Source organism: Sebastes umbrosus, chromosome 3 (genome assembly GCF_015220745.1).
Source record: "Sebastes umbrosus isolate fSebUmb1 chromosome 3, fSebUmb1.pri, whole genome shotgun sequence".
In the NCBI taxonomy this organism is placed as follows: Eukaryota; Metazoa; Chordata; class Actinopteri; order Perciformes; family Sebastidae; genus Sebastes; species Sebastes umbrosus.
Genome location: NC_051271.1, coordinates 32,247,594 through 32,272,863, shown reverse-complemented (window position 1 = coordinate 32,272,863; position 25,270 = coordinate 32,247,594). Strand labels below are relative to the sequence as shown.

Sequence of the window (25,270 nt, the reverse complement as noted above, 5' to 3'; positions counted from 1 at the left end):
AACTTATTTAATTCATTAATATTGTTTTCTATTTACCCGTTCCATTCAACTAATATATCCTCTCTGTAAAGTACTTTTTTAAATGAATTCTTTTTTAGTTTTAGCCTGACATATCAAGTTCAGGTTAAAAAAATGGATGTTTAACACAGAAAAAAGCCAGAATCAGAGCAACACAAGACAGCTAGAGAAGGAGGAACTGTATTTTCAATCTTGCACATGCCACCATTCCGACCATTTCTGTATCTCCCTCTGATGTTCCATACCACTGCTGCCTGCTCAAATAGAGTATTTTTTTACTTTAATAAGTATGTATTCTTTAGTGTATAATACCCTGAAAAGAATCATGTTTTGTTAACTTTGAATAAGCCGTTTATATCCACATAGGGATTGATCCATACGTGGGTGCTTTTACCCAGTATGCCTTGTGGGAAGACCCGCCCCTACTCTGCTTCTGATTGGCTCCTGGCTTCTAAACCTAAACGCTAACGGTAGCAAGCCTAGCTATGAGGCCAACCGGAGCTTCGGAGCTGCAGATGAGAGCGACTAAAACAACGGCAGCTCTGAAGGCTACCCGGTCCGAACACCGGTATATTTTTTCGGCATTAAATCAAATTCTGAGAATTTTTGAGGCGAGAAATTGAAAATTGAGTGCCATACTCAGAGCTGAGATTCTTCGCAAACTGGCACAATGGCGAGCTTGCGCCTACAGGTCATTGTCAGCCAGCCACCCGCTGTGAGCTGTGCTGGCTGGAGCTCTCTAGAGACCGATCTCGTAGACGCGCCTGCAGGGATCGCTGGCTAGCGAGCCGGCCAGTCATGCTGTTTCAAGAGACCGTCTCATAGACAAGAGGGTTTTATTTCCATGTTGACAGATGGCTCTACTGCCAATATTCAAAATCTACACGGTTGATTTCTCGTCTTAAACATTCTCAGAAGTGGATTTAATGATGAAAAAACATACCAGTGTTCGGACCGGGTAGCCAGCCTTCAGAGCTGCCATGGTTGAGTTGCTCTCCTCTACCGCGGCAGCTCCGAAGCTCCGGTTAGCATCATAGCTAGGCTACCTACCGTTAGTGTTTAGGTTTAGAAGCCAGTAGCCAATCAGAGGCAGAGCAGGGGCGCGTTTTCCCGCCATGTTTCTACAGTAGCCTAGAGTGGACAAACGAAACACTGGCTCTAGATAGGCTCCATTCGTTTTTGTCACGTTTTTGCGTCGGCCACCGTAGTTCTCCTACGCACTTGGCAAATGGGAGAAGTTTCAGTTGTTTGTCATTATGAATTGACTAGCTTTTGGACTGTTGGACAAAACAAGCAACATGAAGATGTCACCTTGGGCTCTTATATTATATTGAATGAGAAATCAATCTACAGATTAATGAATTTTAAAAATAACTTTTGTGATGAGTCCTGCAGGTCCCATTTCAGTTCTCTAGTCGGAGACATTTGATGAAGCTTCTAATTGGAGACGTGTTGTTCATCTTTTCTTTCCCTTTCTCTCTTTTGCATTTTGGCAAACCTTCATTCCTTTCTACTCTTCCTCCTCACCTCCAGGATATGACCATCGCAGCGGCTTGTGCTCCTCCAGGAGGGGGGCGCAATCCGGTCACCCCGCGATTCATCCGCCACTTCAGCATGCTGTGTCTTCCCACACCCTCAGAACACAGCCTCAAGCAGATTTTCAAAGTGAGGAGAAACACATAGACATACACAGACACACACATCAATACGCAAAGAAGGATTTGAGAGAATGAGCTTTAAATCCATACCTAGATCAATGATCTTCCACACACTTGTACATAAGCGTACAGTTACTTTTCCTTAGACCTCATGTCTGTTATTATTATATTACTGCTTTAACTTATCATAACTCATTTTGTTCTTAACTGGTTCAGGAACAATATTATGTGGCCAGAATGTATAATGTACATGTACTTCTCTCTATGATAACTGACTCTTGTTCTCTCGCTTTCTCTCTCTCTCTCTCTCATTTCTCCATCTCACCCCACTCCACTATTAATCACACCTAATTCCGTCTTTCATGCTCGTTATGATCCATTTTCCCTCCCAACCTTCCTCCAGGCCATCCTGAGCGGTTTCTTCAGTGAATTTTCCCAGGCAGTGAGGGACTGCGCCGGTCAGATTGTGGATGCAGCTGTGGAGATTTACAACCGTTTGAGTGTAGATCTGCTGCCCACTCCAGCCAAGTCCCACTATGTCTTCAATCTCCGGGACCTCTCCAAGTGCGTCCAAGGTAAGGCATGAGCACACGCACACTCGGGGTGGGAATCACCAGAGGCCGTACGATACGATACTATTGTAATTTTAAACATTTTGCGATATGCTGAGTATTGCGATAAGATATATTGCAATATTTTGCGATTTATTACCTTTTTCAACTGCAAATTATGCAGTCTGTCAACATCTGTTTTATCTAATACGTTTTCACTCTGTTCATTTTCATTCACATAACTTGAGGCGAGAGTTCAAGGGACTCCTTTGAAAAATGGCCATGCCAGTTCTTCCACGCCAAAATTTAGCGTAACTTTGGAGTGTTATTTAGCGTTCTTGCCGACAAGCTGACGTGACATGGTATAGTACCAATCGATATGATACCAATATCTTCACTCTAGCTTTAAGACTGATCCCGCTACAACTGCTTTAGAGTGCTCCAGGGATGACATCATTTGGTAGGACGTCTAGCCAGATTTGTACTTTATTGAGTTTCAGAAACAAATATGAGAGAGAAAAGGATAACATGGATACAACTGAAACACAGGAGGCGGAATAAGGCGTTCAGCGAAAAGAAATCACTGAAGATGCGTTTTAATGTTAAGTACTATATGGACACGTGTTGCACAGGCATACAGCATGTACGTCATCTTTAATCCTCAACAGCGCAAACTAAACTTTAGCTTTGCTGAAAGAGACTGACAGATACAGAGGGTGTCTAAATCTTTGAGGCTTGAGGGCACGGCTGTGATTTATCTCTTCAAGCCACATTACCAACATTTATAAGCTCTGTCTCAGCCTCGTGCTCCCAAATCGTCTGCACCATCACGCCCTCTGCCTCCTTCCTTTTCTCCCTCCCTCTCTTCCTTTACCCAGCAGGCATCATTACAGCGCGAAGATGAGCTGAAGTGACTTCTACGACTGCTTTCTGTACACCACTTGTTCAACATTGCTACGAGAGAGCATTACTCAAACACACAGTTCCCCTTAGCGATACATGCTGCTGGTGGGAGGGTAATAAACTGACACACGCTCCTCCGATTTTTTTTGTATCGCTGACTTCACATGGTCTCTCTCTCCACAAAGTCTTTTACTGTTTCCTTCATATCATCCTCAGCAGTTATCTTCATATGGATCTATAGAAAAAATGTTAGGTTTGTTTAACAGCATGTTACACATTCTCTAGAAACCACAAGTAAAGCAGTTGCACAAGATGAGCAGCAGAAATATACTGTAGATTTTTCAGAGACATTTTACAGAGACACAGGCTGTGGCTCAGTGGGTAGAGCGGGTCGTCCGTTAATCACAAGGTAGGCGGTTTGGTCCCCCGGTTCCTGCTGTCTGCATGTGGAAGTGTCCTTGAGCGAGACACTGAACCCCAAGTTGCTCCTCGGATGCTATACAGCAGCCCACTGCTCCTAAATGTTTGGGATGGGTTAAATGCAGAGGTCAAGTTGCATGTATGTGACGATTAAAATACAGTTGAAGTTTAACTTTTAAGTATATGACAATACTGTATCAATCAATCATTTATTAAAGGTAATAATAACCGATGTCGGTGTCAACTAGTGGCTTTTACGTTGTAGAACACAAATAAACACACAACTAACTACGCATAACCCTGCGAGAAGGTTCAGAGTTGTGGATTTTGAATGAATGCAGGCTTCCTGTCTGCTGGCTGTGGTTCAGCGCTGCTCTCGTTAAACTACAGACACACATCGATCATAGCTGCACTCAGAGCACAGAGAGGAGCAGGGGGATCACTGGAACACATGCACATAACACAACCCGTTCTCATCCGTGAAATACGGCCGCTTTGTATCTGACAGAGCTAAAGGGAGACTTGTGAGTCGGTATCAGAAGCCGGGGGCGTGACAAAGCGGCGGTATTTGACCACCTGAATGGGATGCACACCCTGCGCGCCGTTATTGGCTGGGGGTTACACCCCCACGTGGGGCACAAAGCCACTTTGCAGACACCAAGAAGCGTCCTGAGTAAAGCACAATAAGAAGAAACACAGCTGAGGTCGTTGGACTTTGCTCTTACATATTAATCATATGCATTTACAATGAAAAAACTGAAGAATTCTCCCTTCCATTTATCTTTCCCTCACTTCATGTGCAGGTATACTGCAGTGTGAGCCGAGTCAAGTGAGAGACAAGAACCAGATCTTCCGTCTCTTCTGCCACGAGTGTCAGCGAGTGTTCCACGACCGACTCATCAACAGCCAGGATAAGACTTATTTCAACACCATCGTCTCAGAAATGGCCAGTAAGAACTCGGTCGCAAAGACCGTCCCGATAATAACTCGCTCTGCACAAACTGCTTGAATCTTGCACATGTTGGACTACTAAGTGTCACTCTACCCATTTACATCATTTGCACTACCTCTCTGTTTCTTTTCTGCCAGGCAAATATTTTAGCATTAACTTGGAGCCCTCATACTTTGTGACCAAGCCCATCATATTCGGGGACTTTATCAAGGTCAGTTTCTATCCTCTTATCGAAAATGCTTTATAAATTACAAAAACATTTATTTATTCACTTTGCTCTTCATCTAATGATCCCTGTAGGTGGGTGCAGAGAAAGAAAACCGTCTGTACGAGGATCTGACAGACATGGATAAGATCCGGGCCGTTCTCCAGGACTACCTCGATGATTACAACATGATCTTCTCCAAGGAGATCAAGCTGGTTTTCTTCCAGGACGCCGTCGAGCATGTCTCCAGGTGTGTACATGAAAACTCGCACCACTGAATTGCCAGATTTTTTTTTGCTAGGTGACTTCTTAGCTGGTGGTTAATGGATTTTAGCTGTAGGTGGTGCAAACTGTGAGGCGAAAGTTACACCGAAGAAGAAGTTACACTAGAGAACGGAACATCGAGAAAGACACTGTGACATGCTCAAGTACTGTTTGCGTGTTGAAAAACGATGTGGTGCAATTCCAATTTAGTGTTTGAAATAGGCATAGATGTATCGCATAAAATGGCACATACGGTATGTTGCTGCCGATGGTGAACAGACTCTAAAATGTTTAGATGAGTGTTTAGTCTTGCTTAAAGACCCTCTGAAAGGATACATGGCTCACATGTCATTGAACCTGTGACCTGTATTTTATCTTTATAACTACAACATGTTTTTTTCTTATCTTCTAGGATTTCCCGTATGATTCGCCAGGAGAGAGGCAATGCCCTGCTAGTGGGGGTGGGAGGTACAGGCAAGCAGTCACTCACTCGGTTGGCATCCCACATGTGCGGGTACCGCTGCTTCGAGATCGAATTGAGCCGAGGCTACAACTATGACACCTTCCATGAAGACTTGAGGAGGCTCTACAAGATGGCGGGTGTGGAGGGCAAGGATATGGTGTTCCTCTTTACGGATACTCAGGTATGATGAAAGGACTTGGTTGATACAAAAATAATAAATATTTGGATGCCTGCAGATTTTCTTTTTGCACATCCAAGTATACTTAGACGTGTCCACTCTGTATTTCCTGTTGTAGATTGTGGTGGAGGAGTTTTTGGAGGATATTAACAACATGCTGAACTCTGGCGAGGTGCCCAACCTTTTTGAGAAAGATGAGCTGGAACACGTACTAGCGGCCACCCGTCCTAAAGCCAAAGAGGCAGGAATCAGTGAGGAGAGCAGGGATGAGGTACACACAGACACAAACACTTGCTGTAGAAAACATACTTCATTCAGGCAGTACAAATGTAGCACAGTATATGATGATGATGATGATGATGATGATGATATTACTTTGCCAGATCAAGTTTAAATTGTTCTTGCATCTCAGCAGCATCGACACAGATAAAAAAAATGAAGACAGGAAATATTAATATATTAATGATACATACATTTAGCATACCATTACGATCAATGCAGACAATATATTCAAGACCCTTCAACATACATTTGATTTGCAGTATATCTAACAACAGCAACAACCAACAGCAATAGGTTATGTGCCAGACTATCTGTTGGCCTCCCTGGCACAGTAACACATAGGCTCCTTTCATAGAGATGTGGATTAACCAACCTAAAACAACACCAGATATGCCCACCCAATGTTTAAGATGTTCAGATAAAATCATGACGCTGTCAGTAGCCAAAAGAAGATAACCCCTTATGCATCACTCTTACATCCATCTCACTTTAATTTTTCGATCATTTTGGCTGTGTTTATATGGCATACATTTTGGCAAGGGTGTCAGTTTTTTTTTTCAATTTTGGACGTTTTGGAAACTCCTATAATATGTCTATAATAAACTGTGTAGCCAAAATACAGACGCTTAGAATGTCCCCATTGAAACCCATTAAATCCACAATTTTTGATCTCACGGCTATTACAGCATAAAATCATGCATTCTATTATATCATGCTTTCAATCTAGAGCCCTGGCATCAAAATTGTAGTTTTTACTATTTTCCACCAGATTGAGCCATTTTCTCACTGTTTATGGGGCAAACACGTTCTATTTTTCTGGTTTCCACCAGGGTTATTGCTGCTGTATTGTGTTTGATGCAATTTTTTCATTAAAAAAACAACAACCGTGGCATTATGTTAACACACTGGCATTAAAGGGTTAAAATTCTGAAAAATAATTAATATTTGGTAGTTATGATCAGGACTGAAGTTGGTTAAAAAATAACCATAGGGACCATAACCCTTTATTTTAACAAGTGGAAGGTTTTTTTCTTTTTAGATCTGACATTGCACAAAAAATAGAAATGCACCAAATTGATGTTGCTGTTAATCATTAACATATCTCAGACTGTGAAAAAAATTTCCCCTTAGCATTTAGTATACAGAAAATAATTACATTTGTGTGTGTGTTTTTTCCCCTAACAACAGTGGCATTATGAAAACAAACTGTCATTTAAAGGATTACAATTCTGAAAATGAAGGAGTATTTGATAGCTATGATCAGGACTGGGTTGTTAAAAGATTTAACTGAAAGTGGAAAATAATATTAATATATAATTTTATGGACATTTTTTGATGCAGACATTTTTGTCCTCTAAGGACATCAGAGCAACTTTTTTAAAGGAATGCACAAGGGTTAGGAAAGTGCATACAATTTCAGAAACAACACACATACACAATGTTTCAGTTAAAGTCAGTGTCCCCAAGCAAGCTATAAGAAAATATCAGCCTTTAATGTTATCTCCCTGTTGAGACCAAACCTCCCGAAATTATGGAATCTCTGCATGTGTGGCCCTCAGGTGTTCCAGTTTTTCATCTCTCGTGTACGGGAGAAGCTGCACATCGTGCTGTGTATGAGTCCGGTGGGCGATGCCTTCAGGTCCCGCTGTCGTATGTTTCCTTCACTGGTAAACTGCTGCACCATCGACTGGTTTGTGCAGGTATGCTGACACATTTTTTTTGCCATACCTAGTCATATATAATTACTCTGTTTGGTTTAGCGCTGTGACATTGATCGATCCTAAGTCCGCCCCCCTTAGTTACTGTTGCTAGGTTGGGCAAGCTTGACAAAAAGAAACATTCTTCAACAAACTTCTGGGCAGCACGAAACATAGATAATATAAACAAAGGAACGAATTCAGACGAAATCATGCAGGTTCAACAGAAACTCAGAACTCGGGACTATTGCTGCGCCCGCTGGAGGGAAGGGAGGCACGGGGGAACCAGAACCAGGACGGCGCGGGGCAGACTGTCAGACCCTGCTGCTGCAGTAAAATGAGAGGTTTTCTAAAGGGAATCTGGTGCTCGGAAACACTACCACTTTTGTCCACAGGGACCGCCAAAATCAACACCAAATGAAAGTTCCTCATAGTAACTGTGACTACACACAATGTAATGTATCCGTGAATATTGTTACACCAATGTAATGTGACTTACATAGTAATGTTACCTTTATAAGCCCAGTATAACCCAACAGGAAAGGGAAAATTTGACCGAGGCTCTGCCGGGTTCCGAGCTTGCTCAACTGTTATTGGAGCACAGAGTGAAAAGAGGCAGCACTCAGGCTACATCCACAGTAATACATCGTCGTTTTAAAATGGCATTTTAAAAGCGTACGAGCGTTTTAGGGCCATTTCAGAATTAATCTCCGTCCATACTACCACACCTGAAAACGCATATCACATGACCATTCTCGTACACTGGGCATGCGCGTGCTGGTGTAAACAGGAAGCAGCGCTAGACACAGGAATTGATGCAAAGCGTTGGAATAATAGCTTGCCTCCTGTGCATGTAGGCAGTAGTAGCATTACAAAATACAGAATTTAACTGCGCAACAGCTGCTAGCATACACAACAAGGTCAGCAACACTCGTAACTCATTATCCATGTTGAAATTAACCACAGGTGGTCGATGACTGATAAGACCCAATCAAAAAGCGAACGTAGGTGTCTGCGTCATCGTTTCAAAGGTCTCCGTTTCTGTCCTTCCAGACTACAACACAACCCTGGAGTTTTAAAACTAAAACGGGGTCAGCAGCATTTTCAAACGTCTCCGTTTTAGGGGCTCGAAAATGCCAGAATAGTGTGGACGCTAGGCATAAACGTAGCAAAAGTAATGCATTTAAAAACGAAAACGTATGAGTGTAGATGTAGTCTTAGGAAGGGTCAATTAAAGATTATGTAATTATTATACATAGAAAGCCATAGAAGTATGGTATAGTATAAATAGAATTATTCTAGCTGGTACACACGGACTATAAGGATCGTCTACATGTTTGTTCGGATGTATCAATCTCCTCGTCTTGAACCAGTCTACAGAATCATTCTTCTTTCAATCTATCTAACATGTTCCCGGCAGCTATACCCAAAATGTAATTTCTCCACTCTGACATCATTTCCCAGGCCTTTCTTTCTTCTTATTACATTTTTTACAACCATCCTCGCTCTCATCCACCATTCTCTTCACCTGCTCTTCAGGATTGCAGTTTATGGCTCTCAATCCATCCATTAATGTCCTTTTTTAGCATATTGATTTTTTGTTTTAAAACTCAGTTGTTTAAAACTCAGTCGCTGCAATCCTTATCTCACCCTTTCCTCCTTTCCCCGTTACCCCCCCTCCCCGGTGCCAAGTGGCCTCGTGAGGCGCTGCTCTCCGTCTCTCAGGCCTTCTTCCAGCATGTGGACTTTGGCAGTGAGGAGCTGAAGCAAAGCTTCTCAGCCCTGTGCGTGGAGATACACATTAGCGTCACTGACATGGCTGAGCGCTTCTACTCCGAGCTGAGACGCCGATACTACACCACACCTACCTCCTACCTGGAGCTCATCAACCTCTACCTGTCCATGCTGGAGGAGAAGAGACAGCAGCTGGTTCTTGTAAGTTCGACCATTACGAGCAATTATCAGTACAAGTGATGAGTTGTCGTGATGAATCTTTACCTGACTTTGAAGAGGAAATCACAGTTAGTTGCTTGCTCTAGCTGGTGTTTAGTAGTAACTGTGAATATTTTTCACTGTGATCAGCTTCTTTGGCCCTGTTCACACCTGGCATTAGAATGCATCTCCACATGCATCTTGAGTTACCACTTGTGATTAGATCTCTAATCCCCGCTCTATATTCAAATAAACATGTAGTAAACACATGGCTAATACAGCACACATTGCAACGTAAAATTGCAGGAAAATCAGTCGTAATATTCTACATATTCATGAATTTGGGTACATTTTTATTCACATTGATATATGAGGTTATTGTCTACTGCCAACACAGAGCTACAGAGCCGGCAATGAGAGCGAGCGGGTGGGCGGGCGAGCGACTGTCAGCTCTGTGCAGAGCACAGGAACAAAAACACCGACACATCACCGTATGATTATGATACACTTCTGTACCTAGTCTGATTTAATATGCTGCTATAGCCTATAAAGAAAATACATTTGTACCGACAGGATACAGTAGAGCACAGAAGCCATTTCCTACCGTGATGCAGACAAGTGCTTGTGTCTGTTCACATGAGGAGCGGAGTGAGATGTCGCGGATCCAAGCGGGACGTCAGTTGAGTAGGCGGTCCTTAATGTAGCCCAGGACACATTCACGTACACACTGCTAAAAGAATGTGGCCATATGTGGCCCAGACCTCCTCAGAATGTGGTCTGAGCGATCAGATCTCAATGCGTCCTCAATGCGTCTTGAGTGCGTTCACACCTGTACTTTGAGCTGTCCACTTGTGATCGGATCACCCAGGACGCATGTCAATGCCAGGTCTGAACAGGGCCTTTGTGGTTGTGGCACTGAAATATATATATTTTTTTGCATTTTTATTTTGTAGATTATGTCTGCATGTAGCATATGGATAATAAATCTTTGTTTGGGGGTGTTTATGTACAGGCCAGGGATCGTGTGAAGAACGGTCTGACCAAACTGCTGGAGACCAATGAGCTTGTGGACAAAATGAAAGTGGACCTGTCTGCTCTGGAGCCAGTCCTGAAACAAAAATCCATTGATGTTGACGCCCTCATGGAGAAACTGGCTATAGACCAGGAGAGCGCCGACGAGGTCTGTATGTGCGCGTGCGTACGTTTGTGTGAGAAATAGATAAGGTTATATTAACACAGAACTTTCAAAAGTGTGTCCATTGTTTACTATAAGGTGCTGAAAAATCATGAGACCTTTTTGCTGTAGTGTACTGTATATGTATGTATCATCCAAACAATATCCATTCCACAGGTGCGTAAAGTAGTGACAGAGGATGAGGCTTTGTGCAAGGTCAAAGCCGAAGACACACAGGCCATAGCTGATGATGCCCAGAGGGACCTGGATGAGGCACTGCCGGCCCTGGAGGGTGCCATTCAAGCCCTTAATTCTCTCAAAAAGGCTGACATCTCTGAGATCAAGGTGTTCACCAAACCCCCAGACCTGGTCATGACCGTCATGGAGGCCATCTGCATCCTGCTCAACTGCAAGTCAGTATGCTTCTCTCTCTCTCTAAAGAACTTTTTCTTCCTCATACAGTATATGTGTTACTAGAGAGGTTTCTCTGCCTCTCCTATCACATAAAAATGCCCATCTCTCCCTAGCTGATATTCCATTGTTACAAACACACTTCTCACTAATTATCACATCCTAACACTCTATTTAAGAAGCAATCCCATTAGGGATGGCAGATGATTTCATAGGGCGTTTTCATAATAAAGTCATAATAGCATGTAGGACAGACCAGGCATTAAAGGGATAGTTAGGTTGCGTTGAAGTGGGGTTGTATGAGGTACTTATCCATCAGTTTATTACCTACAGTAGATGACGGTCGGCACGCCTCCAGTTTGGAGAAACAGACAAGAGTACCAACACAGTAGCAAAGCAATGTACCGCTGAGGACGGGAGCCGCTGCAAAATATATTTTAGTCACCTAACAAAAAGGCTCACCTCAAAAAAATCAATATTAGTTTAAGTGTACGATATATTTAGAATATTTTCACCGTTGTACTTTGCTATTAGACAGCTGTTATCAATGCTCTCTTCAAAGCACCCAGACTCCTTTGACAAAAACAATAATTTGACCTCGCAGAACACGGGAGTTGTTGGTCTATTGTTGCCTCGATCAGTTTTTTTGTATGAGTTATTGGGAGACTTGTGAATCCCAACTAACCCTTCAAAACAGAAAAGACACACAATAAACACAAACAAACTGACAGATCGAGGCAGCGGTAGACCAGCAACTTCTGTGTTCTGCAAGGCAAAATTACTGTTTTTGTCAATGGAGTCTGGTGGCTTTGAAGAGGGCATAAATGGATGTAACAGCTTCAGTTCCCCATCGGAAAGTGCTGTGTGACGGCAAGGTAAAGCGCTGAAAATATTTGAAATATAGTTTACACTTGATAAACTGATATGGAACTATCCCTTTAAGGGCTTGGTTAAATCAAATAGCTAAATCTACAGTATATGATGTGTGTTTCATTTTGTTCAGCACAGTTGATTTAATTTGACTCCAGTGGCAAAAGGTCATCTGAAAACAGTGTCTAATTCTGTTGGATCTAAAGAGAATACTGGTATGCATACCCAATCCAATGCCAATCTAGATGAGAAAGAAACGATACCAAACAGGAAAATGCATTCACCCCGGTCTGTGTCCCAAAAAAGGTTGATCAGGCATCCTGATCTCTTCCCATTAATCATGATGATCCATCATTATAATCAAAATCACCACTGTAGCCACCATCATCAACTTGCCGTGAATGGTATATTCAGCGTAGTTATTATCCCCATCATTTTAGTAATTCCAAAAACAATCATCATCATCATCATAATCACAATCTTCTCAGCTGTTTTGCAGTCACTTTGCCAAAAGTATGAAATTCTGTCTTATTTCTTTAATCCTACATATTTTGTAGTCAGCATCCAGAGGGATAAGCCTACCATCTCATGACTCAGCACGCATCCCTCTGTCAAGCCTTAAATTTCATCAGTTATTAATCTACAGCATTGCTGCACTAAATCCAATCCTTCCCAATAGCCTATCTACTTTAACGTTTTAACACCTACTGTTTGGCCCACAGCACACTAGCACTATGTAGAGCTTTCACTGACTTAGCATTATGACTATGAAGTTACATGAATATGAATGTGCAATATGTCTGTTAATAGTTTAGACTATGTTATTATATTGTACATTCTAGTTACAATATCATAACCTAAAGTAGTTTACATTATCATGTGCTTTGCTGCCGGACTCAAATTGAAAAAAAGTTTACATAACATATATTTTTCCCATATAAATTAAGCCACGCATTCACACACATTTATTATTATTATTATTATTATTATTATTATTAACTTTTAAAAAGTTGCTTGTAAATCCTTTGGTTTTTGGTTTTATTTGTCTTTTAATTTGTTTTTATATTATATTGCTTTTATTGTTGGTTATCTGCTTCCATTTTATAAATTGTGTTTCATGCTGTGTACTATTATGTATTTTATTTTTAGCTGTGAAGCACTTTGTAACTGCTGTTTTGAAAAGTGCAATATAATGTATACTGTATTTATATAATGTTTATTATTATTAGACTATTAGAATTTTCTTAGGCCCCCTTTTTTCCACAACTCCTCATTAACATGTCTGTCTCTTTACAGACCGGACTGGCCCGGTGCCAAGCAATTACTGGGAGATGCCAATTTCCTCAGGCGTCTGACAGACTTTGACAAGGATAATATCAAGCCCCAGGTCCTGCTGAAACTGCAAAAATACATCAACAACCCTGATTTCATACCTGAGAAGGTCTGTTTGTATTTCATGTCAAATACTCTGATATATCAGTCAGATTTTTTTTGGAGTAGGGCTAAACAGATTGTTGTGAATATTGGAGTTAAAACACGTTGGCAGTTTTGAAAATGCCAGAGTTCGAATGGTAAATAAATGCTTATGTTTTGATTATGGCATTATGGTATGTAGATTTTGTGATGGTTTAAACTGTCAATAATTTATGGAACATAAAACCGTATGCTTCAATAGCTGCTACTAATAATTCCTTATTTTGTTGCTGCTGTTAGGTGGAGAAGGTATCCAGAGCCTGCAGATCAATGTGCATGTGGGTCAGAGCAATGGATCTTTACTCCAGAGTCCTCAAAGAAGTTGGCCCTAAGAGAGAAAAACTGGCCAAAGCGCAGGTCAGTAACATGGGCTCTTCTCAATGTGCTTATACTGCAATTATGCAAATGCATCATTCGGCTGTCGGAGGAGAGTACCGACGGTATTTGGCAATACTCCTGGTGACTAAAGGGGCTTTTGTCATGAAAAAAACTCCAAAACTCATCTATTTGGTTTCTAAATGTTATTTTGCCATTATGGACAATACAGACGTGTAGAATAGGTATTTAGGAAAAGTCAGGGTAGGAAGGAAACATATAAAAAATGACGGAATAATTCAAATTTTGGCACAACGTTAAATGGCGTGGGCTATGGCGGTCCTAGTGTTCAATTTCAAGTCTATTACAATCGAAGCTTCCTTCCACTGAACACCAGCCTATTCTCAATTCTCTCTCAGTCTCGCTCAGGATTGCCCTGCATGCATTGGACTAAATTCTGAGAATTAAAAAATGGACTCTCTAAACATGAATGGTATTTTCTTCTGTCCCTTTATCCCTCTTTTCCAACAGGGCGAGCTTGATGTGACAATGGCAACCCTTAGGGAGAAGCAACAAAAGCTTCAAGATGTGGAGAACCAGATCAAAGTCCTACAGGAGCAGTTTGACAGCAGCATAAATGAGAAGGAGGATTTGGGTATGGGGTGTGCCCTTTATATGTTACCTCTTTAAACTCTTCCTGAGTTTTTAACTGCCCAGCTACTGTATATTTTATATGAGGTGGAAAAAATTCTACCAAGAAGTTGTTACTTAAGCTGGGTTTCCACCAAAAGTTCCCCGGGACTTTTAGCCTGTGGAACAACTTTTCAAGGAGCTAAAAGGTTCCTTCAGCCCACCGTTGTCTATGTTTCCACTGCGGTCTAAAGACCTGTGAAGATTAAGCAAATTAGTCAGCTGACTTGTGAAAAAGCAACATGACATGAGACGAGGGCTGATGGTGGTCACAGCAGTAAACACACTCTGCAATCTGCAGTTCAGTGTGTCCGCCCGTTTCATCTAAAAACACGTTAGAAAAAAATAAACGTCAGGTTTTGTCTCACTGCGACGACATTTACTGCTGCATAGTATTTACTGATGCACGTTGGATGTATTGAATGAAATACAGCAGAGGAAAATGAAACTAAGAGCGTCTGTGTCTCCATGATTATTTATTTGTGCTTTAGAGCATAACTGCCATGAAACAATCAGAAAATAACTTTTCTTTCTCTCATTCACAGCACCGTTGCGCTGTCTCCCTCTTCTAATGTTACCATTCACCCTCACGATCTCTCTCTCTCTCTTATTTTTAATACGTTGGGAAGCCGACAACAGAGCCTAACTTTACTTTCAATGTTGTCAAACAAAGATAAATATTCTCCCCTTGTCTTAAAATGGTCCTAAATTGATACTAGAGTACTTCCTTGTTCATGAAAGAAGCGGTACACGAGTTGAAGCAGCGGCACTGTGTGTGTGTTTGACCAATCAGCGACGGTCATCTACGCAAACTCCACCCCGAAAGTTCTGGTACTTTCAGAAAGTACTACCCCACGACCAAGGCCTTTTGGGGGGGTAAAAAGGCCTCGGAAAATGGCCCCGGAACTTAATTTAGACCCTGGTCCCTGCAGTTGAAACGCAATGAGTTCCTCAAAAGGTTCTTAGTTTCAAGGGAAAGGTCCTGTGGTGGAAACGGGGCTTTTTATTTCTGCTATCTCTTTTGGTATTTAAGGAGGTGTTATTACCCATTGGAACTGAAGAAAACAAAAGTCTGCCAGCATTTACCTTGCTAATATTCTTTTTCTCTCTCTCTCTCTCTCTCTTTCTCTCTCTCTCTGTGACCCCTGTCTTTACGCAAAGTTGGAACCATGGCTCTGACGCAGGCTCGGTTGACCAGGGCAGGAAAGCTGACTTCCGCTCTAGGTGATGAGCAAGTACGCTGGGAACAAAGCGTCACCTTGTTTGAGCAAGAGATCATCAACGTTGTGGGGAATGTCTTCATTGCAGCTGCCTGTGTGGCCTATTATGGAGCGTTCACTTCCCACTATAGGCAGCTGGTAGGTAAAGTGTGATGAGGTGCAATTTCAGAGCTTTTTTAATCTGGTATTCAGAATGGACAACTTGTTCAGTATGAGCATACTCTAGAGTTTACACCTTGTTACAATACAGTGCACTACGCCCCTTTAAGTTGCAGTGTCCATAGGAAAGAAAATTAAGCACAATTATGTCTCATTATTGTGCTTCTGCTTTGAGATGCAATTCCCAGAGCAGAATAGATATACTGTAATGGCACTGAACTGAATCTTTTTGTACATTATTAAAACACAGAAATACACTGATAAAATCAGTGATTAAAAAAGGAGAAACATTGTAAAATATGTAGCAAGTGGTTTAAAAAAAAAAAAAACACAAACCAACCATCTTTCAAACAAAACAACCAAAGAAAAAATGAATGCATTCATGCAAGTGTGTGTGCCCCCTTTCCCCAGCTGATTGACCGGTGGATAGTACAGTGCCAGGAACTGGACATCCCCATCAGCTCCAGCTTCAGCCTGACCAACATTCTGGGTGACCCATTTGTCATCCGCCAGTGGAACACAGAGGGTCTGCCTCGTGACACCGTCTCTACGGAGAATGGAATCCTGGTGACCGAGGGCCGCCGCTGGCCTCTTATGATCGACCCACAGGATCAGGTAAACTAGAGACTGGGATCAAGGCAGAATGTGTTTCAGATGTGGATCAATTTGCTGTTAATTGTGATTGATCAGTTATTCAGTTTTATTATTTGAGGACATCCATTTTCCATTCATCACACATTGTTTCATGTTACTGTCATGTAAATGTGTACACACTGGGTTAATGTCACCAGAACCGATACTTCGGACCACGGGTGTCGCTGTTAACAAGCATTTCTAATTCTTACAAACAGTCCCTTTAACTAGTAACAATAAAGGTAAAAAAAAACTTGAAATGCTCTTGAGGGATGACCCCCAAACCCAATATCTCCTAGTATTGTTTTATCTTTTTATTTATCTTAAGTACATGGGATTTATTGTTTTACTTTAGTTTTTTACCGTGGTATCGAATTGGGTATCGATAATCGTGGAATTTCACTTGTAATGGTATTGACTACTAAATTTCTGGTATTGTGACACTGGGTTACAACACAAGTGAATAATGTTTTATTCAACAAACTCCTTGTCTTTTTGGATTTCATTTGATTTAACACACTGACTGCATGGCTGCGGTACCAGCGTTAAGAAAAGAAAAATCTCTCTCAAAATAGAGCTTCTTGTCAGAAACGGTCAGGGACAAAGTCACAGGCCCCAGGACACGCTCACAGTTCCCAGCTTCCCCCACACCGAAAGGACACAAACCAGCTCAGTCAGACAGAATATTGTCACAGCTTCAGTGTTATGGCCTCCATTTAGCTTACTGTTCTGCACTTTTTGACCGCTGACAAGTCCAGTTGTCTCTCCTGTCCATCCCTGTAAATCTGGCTGTTGTTCTTTTTCAGTACTGCCGCTCTCTCTTGCTTTACATAGACCGAATGATGCAGACATGGGTCTGCAAGTTGTTTGTGAAGCCTTCCATGTCTGATTGTGTCAACAGCTACATGAGTCACAGTAGATGTTGTATTGTACACAAACTGATTAAGCTCGATCACATACTGTACAGTATTGTTTTTTTCCCGCTGCGCTGCCATTGCTACAGTCACCCTTTATTATAGTGTTACAAGTGCAAACATCCATACTTATTGTGTATAAAATATGTAAACAGGCCATCTTTTTGTCACATTAGATAAAGGTAATTGCTTTCACCCCCAGGCCAACCGATGGATCCGCACCAAGGAGGCCAAGCACGGTCTAAAGGTGATCAAGCTGACAGACCCGAGCTTTCTCCGTACGCTAGAGAACGCAATACGCATGGGCATGCCTGTACTGCTAGAGGAGGTAGGAACACACTAAAAACACATAATTTACAATTTTGGCATTTAAGTGAACTGCTCATGTACTTCCTTTGATTAAACATACTGTAGATTGAATTATGAGGCCTTTATTAGACAGTCTTGTTTATTAACGTTTGTTTGTGAGTGTGTACATTCCTGCATTCTTATATTGTGTGTGTACAGTTAAAGGAGACCCTCGATCCAGCTCTGGAGCCCATCCTGCTGAAGCAGACATTTGTGTCCGGTGGACGGATGTTGATCCGACTCGGAGACTCAGATATTGACTATGACAAAAACTTCAGGTTCTATATGACCACCAAGATGGCCAACCCACATTACCTACCAGAGGTACGGACAGCACACACACTAAAGCTTGATTTTGTTTATACAATTAAAATGCCAGCATTAATACCAGTACCCTAAAAGTGATACCAATACCAATAGAGTACTTTATTCGATACACATCATGTGAATAGAAGCTGTGTTTGTGTCCCACTGGCTAGCTCACGGAGCTGTTCGTTCCCTCCGCTCCCCATCTCAAAGCCGCTCCAGGCCATTTCACTCAAATTGCTTACTGCTCGCTCCAAAAAAAAGAAACATGCTGCATTGTATTTTAATTAGGGCTGTACCGAACGGCCTTGACTGTACACATGTCACAGTCTCATTGGGGGCTGAGCCACCCTAAAGGTCTGATCCTAGAATTGCCCCTGGTCGGGCTTGCTCGGGCATGCTTCGAACTCATGGTGTGAGCGATACCGGAGCAAAATTGGAGCAGTAGATAAGGCGACGCTCCAACATTTAAAAAAAAAAAAAACACTCTGTGCTCCATTCAAGATCCTTCCACTCAAACTCCCCGCTCGCTCACGCTTCACTCCGCTCACATGCTCTGGCAAATAGTGTTTTATAGGGATCTAGTACCGATACCAAGCCCAACACACACTCATGTAAATCTCCACATTAGGTTCATCTGGCATCAGCAGTTGTGCATCAGAGACACAACGCCAGTTCACTATGGAGTCTTGGATCAGACACTTCTGCTGATTGCCTCATGGGTTATTGAGAAGAAATCCCAAACAGTTTACAGCTATGGCAACCAGATATTTATAGGCTTGCATAAAAAACATGTTTTGTGGACTAAGAGAAACAGTAACACAAAAGAACCTTTGTGCCTTGGTACAAATAGTGCTTGGCTTCCTGTAATGGCATCGACCATGGCCAGTTTGCAGGCATTGTTGAGATACAGTCGCCTGCCAGCTCGCCAACTGCGCTATGGCCTTTTATTTAACACCAGCCCAGGAGAGCAGCAACACCATGGCAAGCTTTTATTCCAGTGTTAATTCAAACCAGCAGTGCACGAAGGCAGTAACTTAGACAACATGAACCCATTTGACAGTCGTCTGTAGTTGTTTTGTTGTCAAACACATGAAAGGTTTCAAGAGACATGGCAGTTGAAGAACATGTGTAGAATTGTGGCTGTTTGAATTGACAGTTTCACTTTGTGTGTGTGTGTGTCTGTGTGTGTGTGTGTGTGTGTGTGTGTGTCTGCGTGTGTGTGTTCCTGTTGCCTTTCAGGTGTGCATCAAAGTTACAATTATCAACTTCACTGTGACCAAGTCTGGCTTGGAGGACCAACTGCTTAGGTACATACTGTACATGCATTGACACACATCGAAAAAAAAGATATTGCATCCTTCCCAAACCACATGGTCCACATTTACAAACTTCTATAGAGAGGCGAAGTATTTCGGGAAAAATATGAACGGCAGTCAACGGCGAGAGACAAATAATTTTTTGATCCCATTTGAATTATGCCATGAATCACACATATGATGTTTGTCAATTTAAATCATAATTTTGCAAGTAAAGAAAGTCGCAATTTGTTGTAAAACTGTTGAAGTATAAGATAAAGCATATATATGGATAAAGCATATCAGGTAAGATAACGTTACATATGTGTGTGGAATGTAGATAAATTAGCTAGCTAGCTAGTGTTGGTGACGTATATATATGTGCGACATGAGAGATGTAGTTCACTGAGCAGTTTCAGACAAAACTAAATGATACTACGACAAACTGAGACTTTCTTGACTTGCAAAATGATGTTTTAAATTGACAAACATCATATGTGTGATTCACGGAGCAATTCAAACAGGATCAAAAAAATATTTGTCTCTCACCGTTGACTACCGTTCATATTTTTTCCGAAATAAGGTCCCATGAAGTCCGTCGGAAGGGGCGGGACTTCGCCTCTCTATACAACTCTATGTACCTCAATAATGATAAGAATTTGTACTTGCCATTATCTCAGTCTTTTTTAGTATTTGATTTATTTTTCTTTCCCCTACATTCTTTTCTCTACCCCGATCTTCCACTAACCCCTTTTTCTTTCCTCCTCAGTGACGTTGTGCGTCTGGAGAGTCCACATCTTGAGGAACAGAGGAATGAGCTGATCGTGCGCATCAACGCTGACCGCAACCAGCTAAAAGCTATCGAAGACCGCATCCTTAAGCTTCTCTTCACCTCTGAGGGTAATATACTTGACAATGAGGAGCTAGTTCAGACTCTCCAGGAGTCAAAGGTAAATGTCTTATGGATACTTTCATCATCTACGAAGATCATTTCCACTAAAGTTTGGAATTTTAGTTGTTATTCTCATATTGCCCTATTCTGTTTCCCTCCATTCCTTTACCACGTCTCTTCTGCTCTTGTTTTGTTGCTATTCCTCTTTTTCTTTCTTTTCTTTCTCTTTTTCTCTGTTTCCACCATTCCTCAGGTGACATCAGAGACCATAAAGCATCGTCTGGAGGAAGCAGAGGCCACTGAGCTGAAGATCAACGCCGCAAGGGAGCGTTACCGACCGGTGGCCACCCGGGGCTCAGTCTTGTACTTTGTCATTGCCAGTCTCTCTGAGATCGATCCAATGTACCAGTTCTCCCTCAAGTACTTCAAACAGGTAAGAGAGAGTAACAAGGCTTCGTTCTATTTACTTATTTTCTTCCTGTTCACTATCTTTCTGTCCCCTTATTTCTGTTCTTTCCTTTCTCCCCCCTCAGCTCTTTGACTCCACCATCGAGACGTCAGAGAAGAGCAGCGTGCTAGAAGAGCGTCTCCAGATCCTGCTGGACCAGATCCTGCTCAACTCGTACACCAATGTGTCCCGTGGCCTCTTCGAGCAGCACAAGCTTATCTACAGCTTCATGTTGTGCGTTGAGACAATGAGGCAGCGCGGCGAGATTTCCGATGCCGAGTGGCAGCACTTCCTAAAAGGAGCTGCCTCTTTGAAAAAGGTGAGGTTGGAAATCAAGTCAAAAATCAAAATTCTTAGCCAGTTAGGCACAAGCTGTCTGTTTTTTGGGAGTTTTTTTTTAACCTTTATTTAACTAGATAAGTCAATTGAAAACCAGTTCTCATTTACAATGACGACCTGGCCAAGAGGCAACGACTGAAGGCAAGTTGATACAAGACATTAGAACATAGAACATAAATACAACTAGTGCAATAAAACAATTTATGAGGCATAATAGAGCATGGAAATGACCATCATATACTTATATCATAATGTTCTACGCTCTTATACACAACTAATTCAAATTATTCTTCAGGTTCCCAGCTTTCAGATAATGTACTACACCATTTCTATGTGACCTTAGTAGGGATGAAAGGGTTACCGGTTTAATAGAATTTGCTGCAATTAGTATTACCGTTTCAAATTTGATCATGTAAACCATGTTTGATAACCGCCAGTGTTTCGCAACCCTGGCGTAACGTGAGTGAGTGTGCGGTCAAGATAGAGAGCAACCGTGTGTGTAACCGCATGGCACACGTTTTGTCTGTTTACTTGAAAGTTAATGTGTTTTTGGGGTGACGAGACGAGACAAGACGGATTTCCGCCAGCCAGTGTATTGCAAGCCTGTAACATTAGGGAGTGTGTTTTTGAGAGAGAGAGAGAGCGAGCGTGTGTGTCACGGTATGAGTATGAAGTTAATGAAATAATAATAATATAACTGTGTATATCAGTACTTTATGAAACTTTTCAGCACATTTTAACAATACTTGCATATACTGCCGATCTGCTATCCCCCCCTAAAGACCCCCTGTCCCCCCCTAAAAAAAGACAAAAATTAGTCCATTGTGGATCTCAGAGGGTTAAACCTGCTTGGGGAAGGTGTCAATTTTAATTTAATCTAAACTCTACGCTGCATGCTAACTTGTATTGTGTAATCCATTTTAACTTATTATAGTGTAATTTCCCCACTACGTTCAAACTAAGCTACTTTTGAACTTACACATGCAGTAGTTGGTGCAACAGGCTGCAAAGTTATTGAGATTAAGAACAGCTGAATAGCTGAACTACATCAGTTCAGAGTTTGAATATACCAGAATGGCCAGTAAGGAGATTTGACCACTGAAGCCAGAACGAATGGTAAGGTATGAGGCTTAATTGCCTGCAGGAATAGAGAGATAGCATCCTATTTTTAGTCATGAGCTCTAAATGAAAAAAAAAACAAATAATATTTCCCATATCTTTTGGCTTCCGGGTGTTCTTATAATTAGACGAAAATTGGGGAAATTTGTTACAGTTTGTTGGCTGGATCCTCTTAACTGCAGATAAACAAGGTGCTGTTTTATTTTCCCCTTCTAAAAATCCCCCCAGGTAGGCCTGTAGGCAGTATCTTCACTCTCTTCGCCTCTTATGTTGGGATTGAGTTAATAGAAAAAGAAAAGTCCTTTGTCACAAAGTGGCAGTCAGTCTCTCTCTCTCTCTCTCTCTCTCTCTCTCTCTCTCTCTCTCTCTCTTTCTCTCTCTCTCTCTCTCTCTCTCTCTCTATTTTGGCTGAGGAACTGCTGAGACTGATGGAAACACACACAGTAAGCGAGAGACAAAAAGAACATAAGAGAAAATATGTCTGTGGAGACGTTGTCAAAATAAATATTTCTGTGGAAGAGAGATAAGGAAAGTCGAGTATCTCTGTTTCTCAGCTGTCCATCCAACCTGTATGTAGCATGCTAATAGGCCTTGAGCAATCAGTGCAAAAGCCTCAGTACCTTAAGACAGACATGACACCTTTAGGCCCTGTTCAGACCGGGCATTCACATGTGGACAGCTCTAAGTACGTCTGTTCACACCTGCTATTGGAATGTGTCTTGAGTGACCACTTGTAATCAGATCTCACTTCCCTGCTCTATATGCAAATAAACACATAGAAAACAAATGGCTAATACAGCAGACACTGCAAGTTAATATTACATGAATGTCAGTAGTAATATCCTACATATTTATGAATTTGGCTACATTTTATTAACATCGAAATATAAGGTTATTGTACTGGTGGTCAGCTTTGAGCAGAGCACGGGAACAAAAACACCAACACATCACTGACAATATGATAATAATGCCCTTTGCGTGCCTATTCTGATAGTCTGTAGATACACAGTATAGCCTATAGATAAGATATGTAAGGGATAATGTACAGCAAGCCGGTCATTGTTGTGAAAGAATCCACGACAGGACAATGCTGCACCCCGACGCGAAGCGTCCAGGACACATTTGCATACACACTGCTAAAAGAATGTGGCCATATGCGACCCAGACCACCTCTGAATGTGGTCTGATCTCAATGCTTCCTCAATGCGCCTTGAGTGCATTCACACCTGTATTTAGAGCCGTCCACTTGTGATCAGATCACCCAGGACGCATGTCAATGACAGGTCTGAAAAGGGCCTCAGAGGGGGTAAATGACGTCACCTGAACTGAAAGTCCAATAGACCTCAGAATAGTCCAACTTGTTTACATTTCAATTTTTTTTTTTTTTTTTGAATAATCACCTTTTTTTCTCTCTTTTCAATCTCTTTCTCTCGATATATTATCTTCTCTCTCAAACCCCAGTGAGTCAAAAGGGTGTGCAGCTGAGGCACCATTGGTTTGGCCAATAAAGGAGGTGAAAGGTAGAACAGAGCAATGAATAAAAAGGACCTTTGAGGTTTAACTAGCCGCTTTTGTGACCACAATACAGATCAGTCAGTTCCACCCAGGGGTATATTCCTATGTTCGCCCACAATTTGGCTCTCATTTATATGGCATTATTCAGGCTGGAGGTGCTGCCTCTCAGCCGTCGTGATCCTGATGCTAATGCTTCCCTTCCTTTCCTCTCCTTCACCCCTATGCTTTTCTGTCTCCCGTCTTTTGCAACGCGGCTTCAATACATCCATCATCCACGGTTCTCTTGCTAATTTTGACTGCTTTTCAATTTTTTCAAATCACCGTGTCTTATCCACAACGTCTACCTGCCTTGGATGTTCTGACTCATCCTCTCTGTACACTTTAATTGGCATCCTTTAATTCTTCTTTACTGCCTCTCTACTCAAGGCCTGTCCTCCATATCCTTCCTTTATGGTTTTAATCGTCTCCTTTTCAATTTCTCCTTCTCCCAGGACTATGCAAAGCGGCCAGATGTGCCGTGGCTGAGTGATTTTTACTGGCAGACATGTTGCGAGCTGGAGGACACTCTGCCCTGCTTCAAGGGCATCTCCAAGGAAATCATCGGAACCCATATCCACATCGAGCTAGGTAAACCCAACCCAATCGTTATCCCTCTCGAATCTGGCAAGAATCAGCATATTTAGTGCATCTTGTTTCTGCACAACATCATTTTTCAGTGTCAGGCCTAGATATTCTAAATCATTCTTAGGTATTCTATCATCCTTCTACCACATAGTGATTTGTATAGAAGATTTAGCATTGGCATTAAATTACATCTGCCTCTCCTATAGGACGTTTTCAAGCATCTATTAATCCAGAGAACTGGGGAGGCTTCGTGTCAGAGTTGCCTCCTCTCACGGAGTCCAAAGAGGTGAAGCAGGAGAGAAGGATCAGAGGCCACTGGAATGAGAGGTTGGGGGCCTTCCAGAAGCTAGTCCTTATCAAGAGCTTTGTTGAAGAACAGGTGAGCTTAGATGATGTCTGTAGAAAGATATTTATTAAACCTGCAATAACTTCTTCTGGTCCCTCTCTCCTTACGGTACATTCACACCAAGCGCAAAGTGAATTTTTCGCACGGCGCCATTATATGCAAAGTCGATGCAAAGAGGCGAATAGATGCGATTTCCCGCCAGGCAACGCGAATGATGCGACACGAACATGCGAAATATGCGCCATTTGCGTATTCGAAGGAGTTTGAATATTATAAGTCGAGCAAGAAATTCTTGTGAAGCTGTGTCGTGAAAGTCCATCAGTGTTGAGATTCTCCTCCTGTTGTCACTGACGTCCTGACGTTGTCGAATCAGAAATGGAGGAAACAAATATTGTAGCCGTCTGTCAGCACCCAGAGTTACGATAGTACCTCGTATTTTTACAGAGACCGGAAACTCTGTGTTTGTGTATAAACCATAAAATGTCTATGGTTTAAACAACAACGTTGCTGTCGTATGTATACCTAGATCATGTTATGTTAAGTTTTGATGGAGCAGCTGCATAGCCTGGCACTGATCGAACCAAACTCCATGCAAAAAACAAGCATTTTAAAAAGTTGTTTGCTGGTCGTCTTGCAGACAGACTTGACAAAGC

At 41.9% G+C, this 25,270-nt stretch overlaps 1 protein-coding gene and 1 long non-coding RNA gene across 3 annotated transcripts in view; one reads left to right on the top strand and one right to left on the bottom strand.

Annotated features, from left to right (window-relative positions):
* Positions 1-25,270, top strand: part of dnah6 (dynein, axonemal, heavy chain 6) — an 88,375-nt gene that overhangs the window by 43,251 nt on the left and 19,854 nt on the right. For both annotated transcript variants that reach the window (XM_037765283.1, XM_037765284.1), the window contains exons 45-68: positions 1,552-1,683; positions 2,080-2,251; positions 4,354-4,500; positions 4,640-4,713; positions 4,803-4,957; positions 5,384-5,615; positions 5,731-5,883; positions 7,454-7,594; positions 9,284-9,526; positions 10,536-10,703; positions 10,875-11,110; positions 13,275-13,419; positions 13,692-13,808; positions 14,298-14,421; positions 15,618-15,814; positions 16,247-16,450; positions 17,585-17,710; positions 17,890-18,054; positions 19,279-19,346; positions 20,104-20,284; positions 20,480-20,659; positions 20,760-20,993; positions 24,139-24,274; positions 24,478-24,650. In XM_037765283.1, the coding sequence (XP_037621211.1) occupies positions 1,552-1,683; positions 2,080-2,251; positions 4,354-4,500; positions 4,640-4,713; positions 4,803-4,957; positions 5,384-5,615; positions 5,731-5,883; positions 7,454-7,594; positions 9,284-9,526; positions 10,536-10,703; positions 10,875-11,110; positions 13,275-13,419; positions 13,692-13,808; positions 14,298-14,421; positions 15,618-15,814; positions 16,247-16,450; positions 17,585-17,710; positions 17,890-18,054; positions 19,279-19,346; positions 20,104-20,284; positions 20,480-20,659; positions 20,760-20,993; positions 24,139-24,274; positions 24,478-24,650 (3,903 nt within the window). The remainder of the gene's footprint in view (positions 1-1,551; positions 1,684-2,079; positions 2,252-4,353; positions 4,501-4,639; positions 4,714-4,802; positions 4,958-5,383; positions 5,616-5,730; positions 5,884-7,453; positions 7,595-9,283; positions 9,527-10,535; positions 10,704-10,874; positions 11,111-13,274; positions 13,420-13,691; positions 13,809-14,297; positions 14,422-15,617; positions 15,815-16,246; positions 16,451-17,584; positions 17,711-17,889; positions 18,055-19,278; positions 19,347-20,103; positions 20,285-20,479; positions 20,660-20,759; positions 20,994-24,138; positions 24,275-24,477; positions 24,651-25,270) is intronic.
* LOC119485594 lies at positions 4,037-25,215 on the bottom strand. The gene is made up of 3 exons (XR_005206310.1): positions 25,204-25,215; positions 21,284-21,287; positions 4,037-4,249 (listed from the first exon to the last, which is right to left on the bottom strand). It is a non-coding gene; the product is annotated as an uncharacterized LOC119485594 (long non-coding RNA).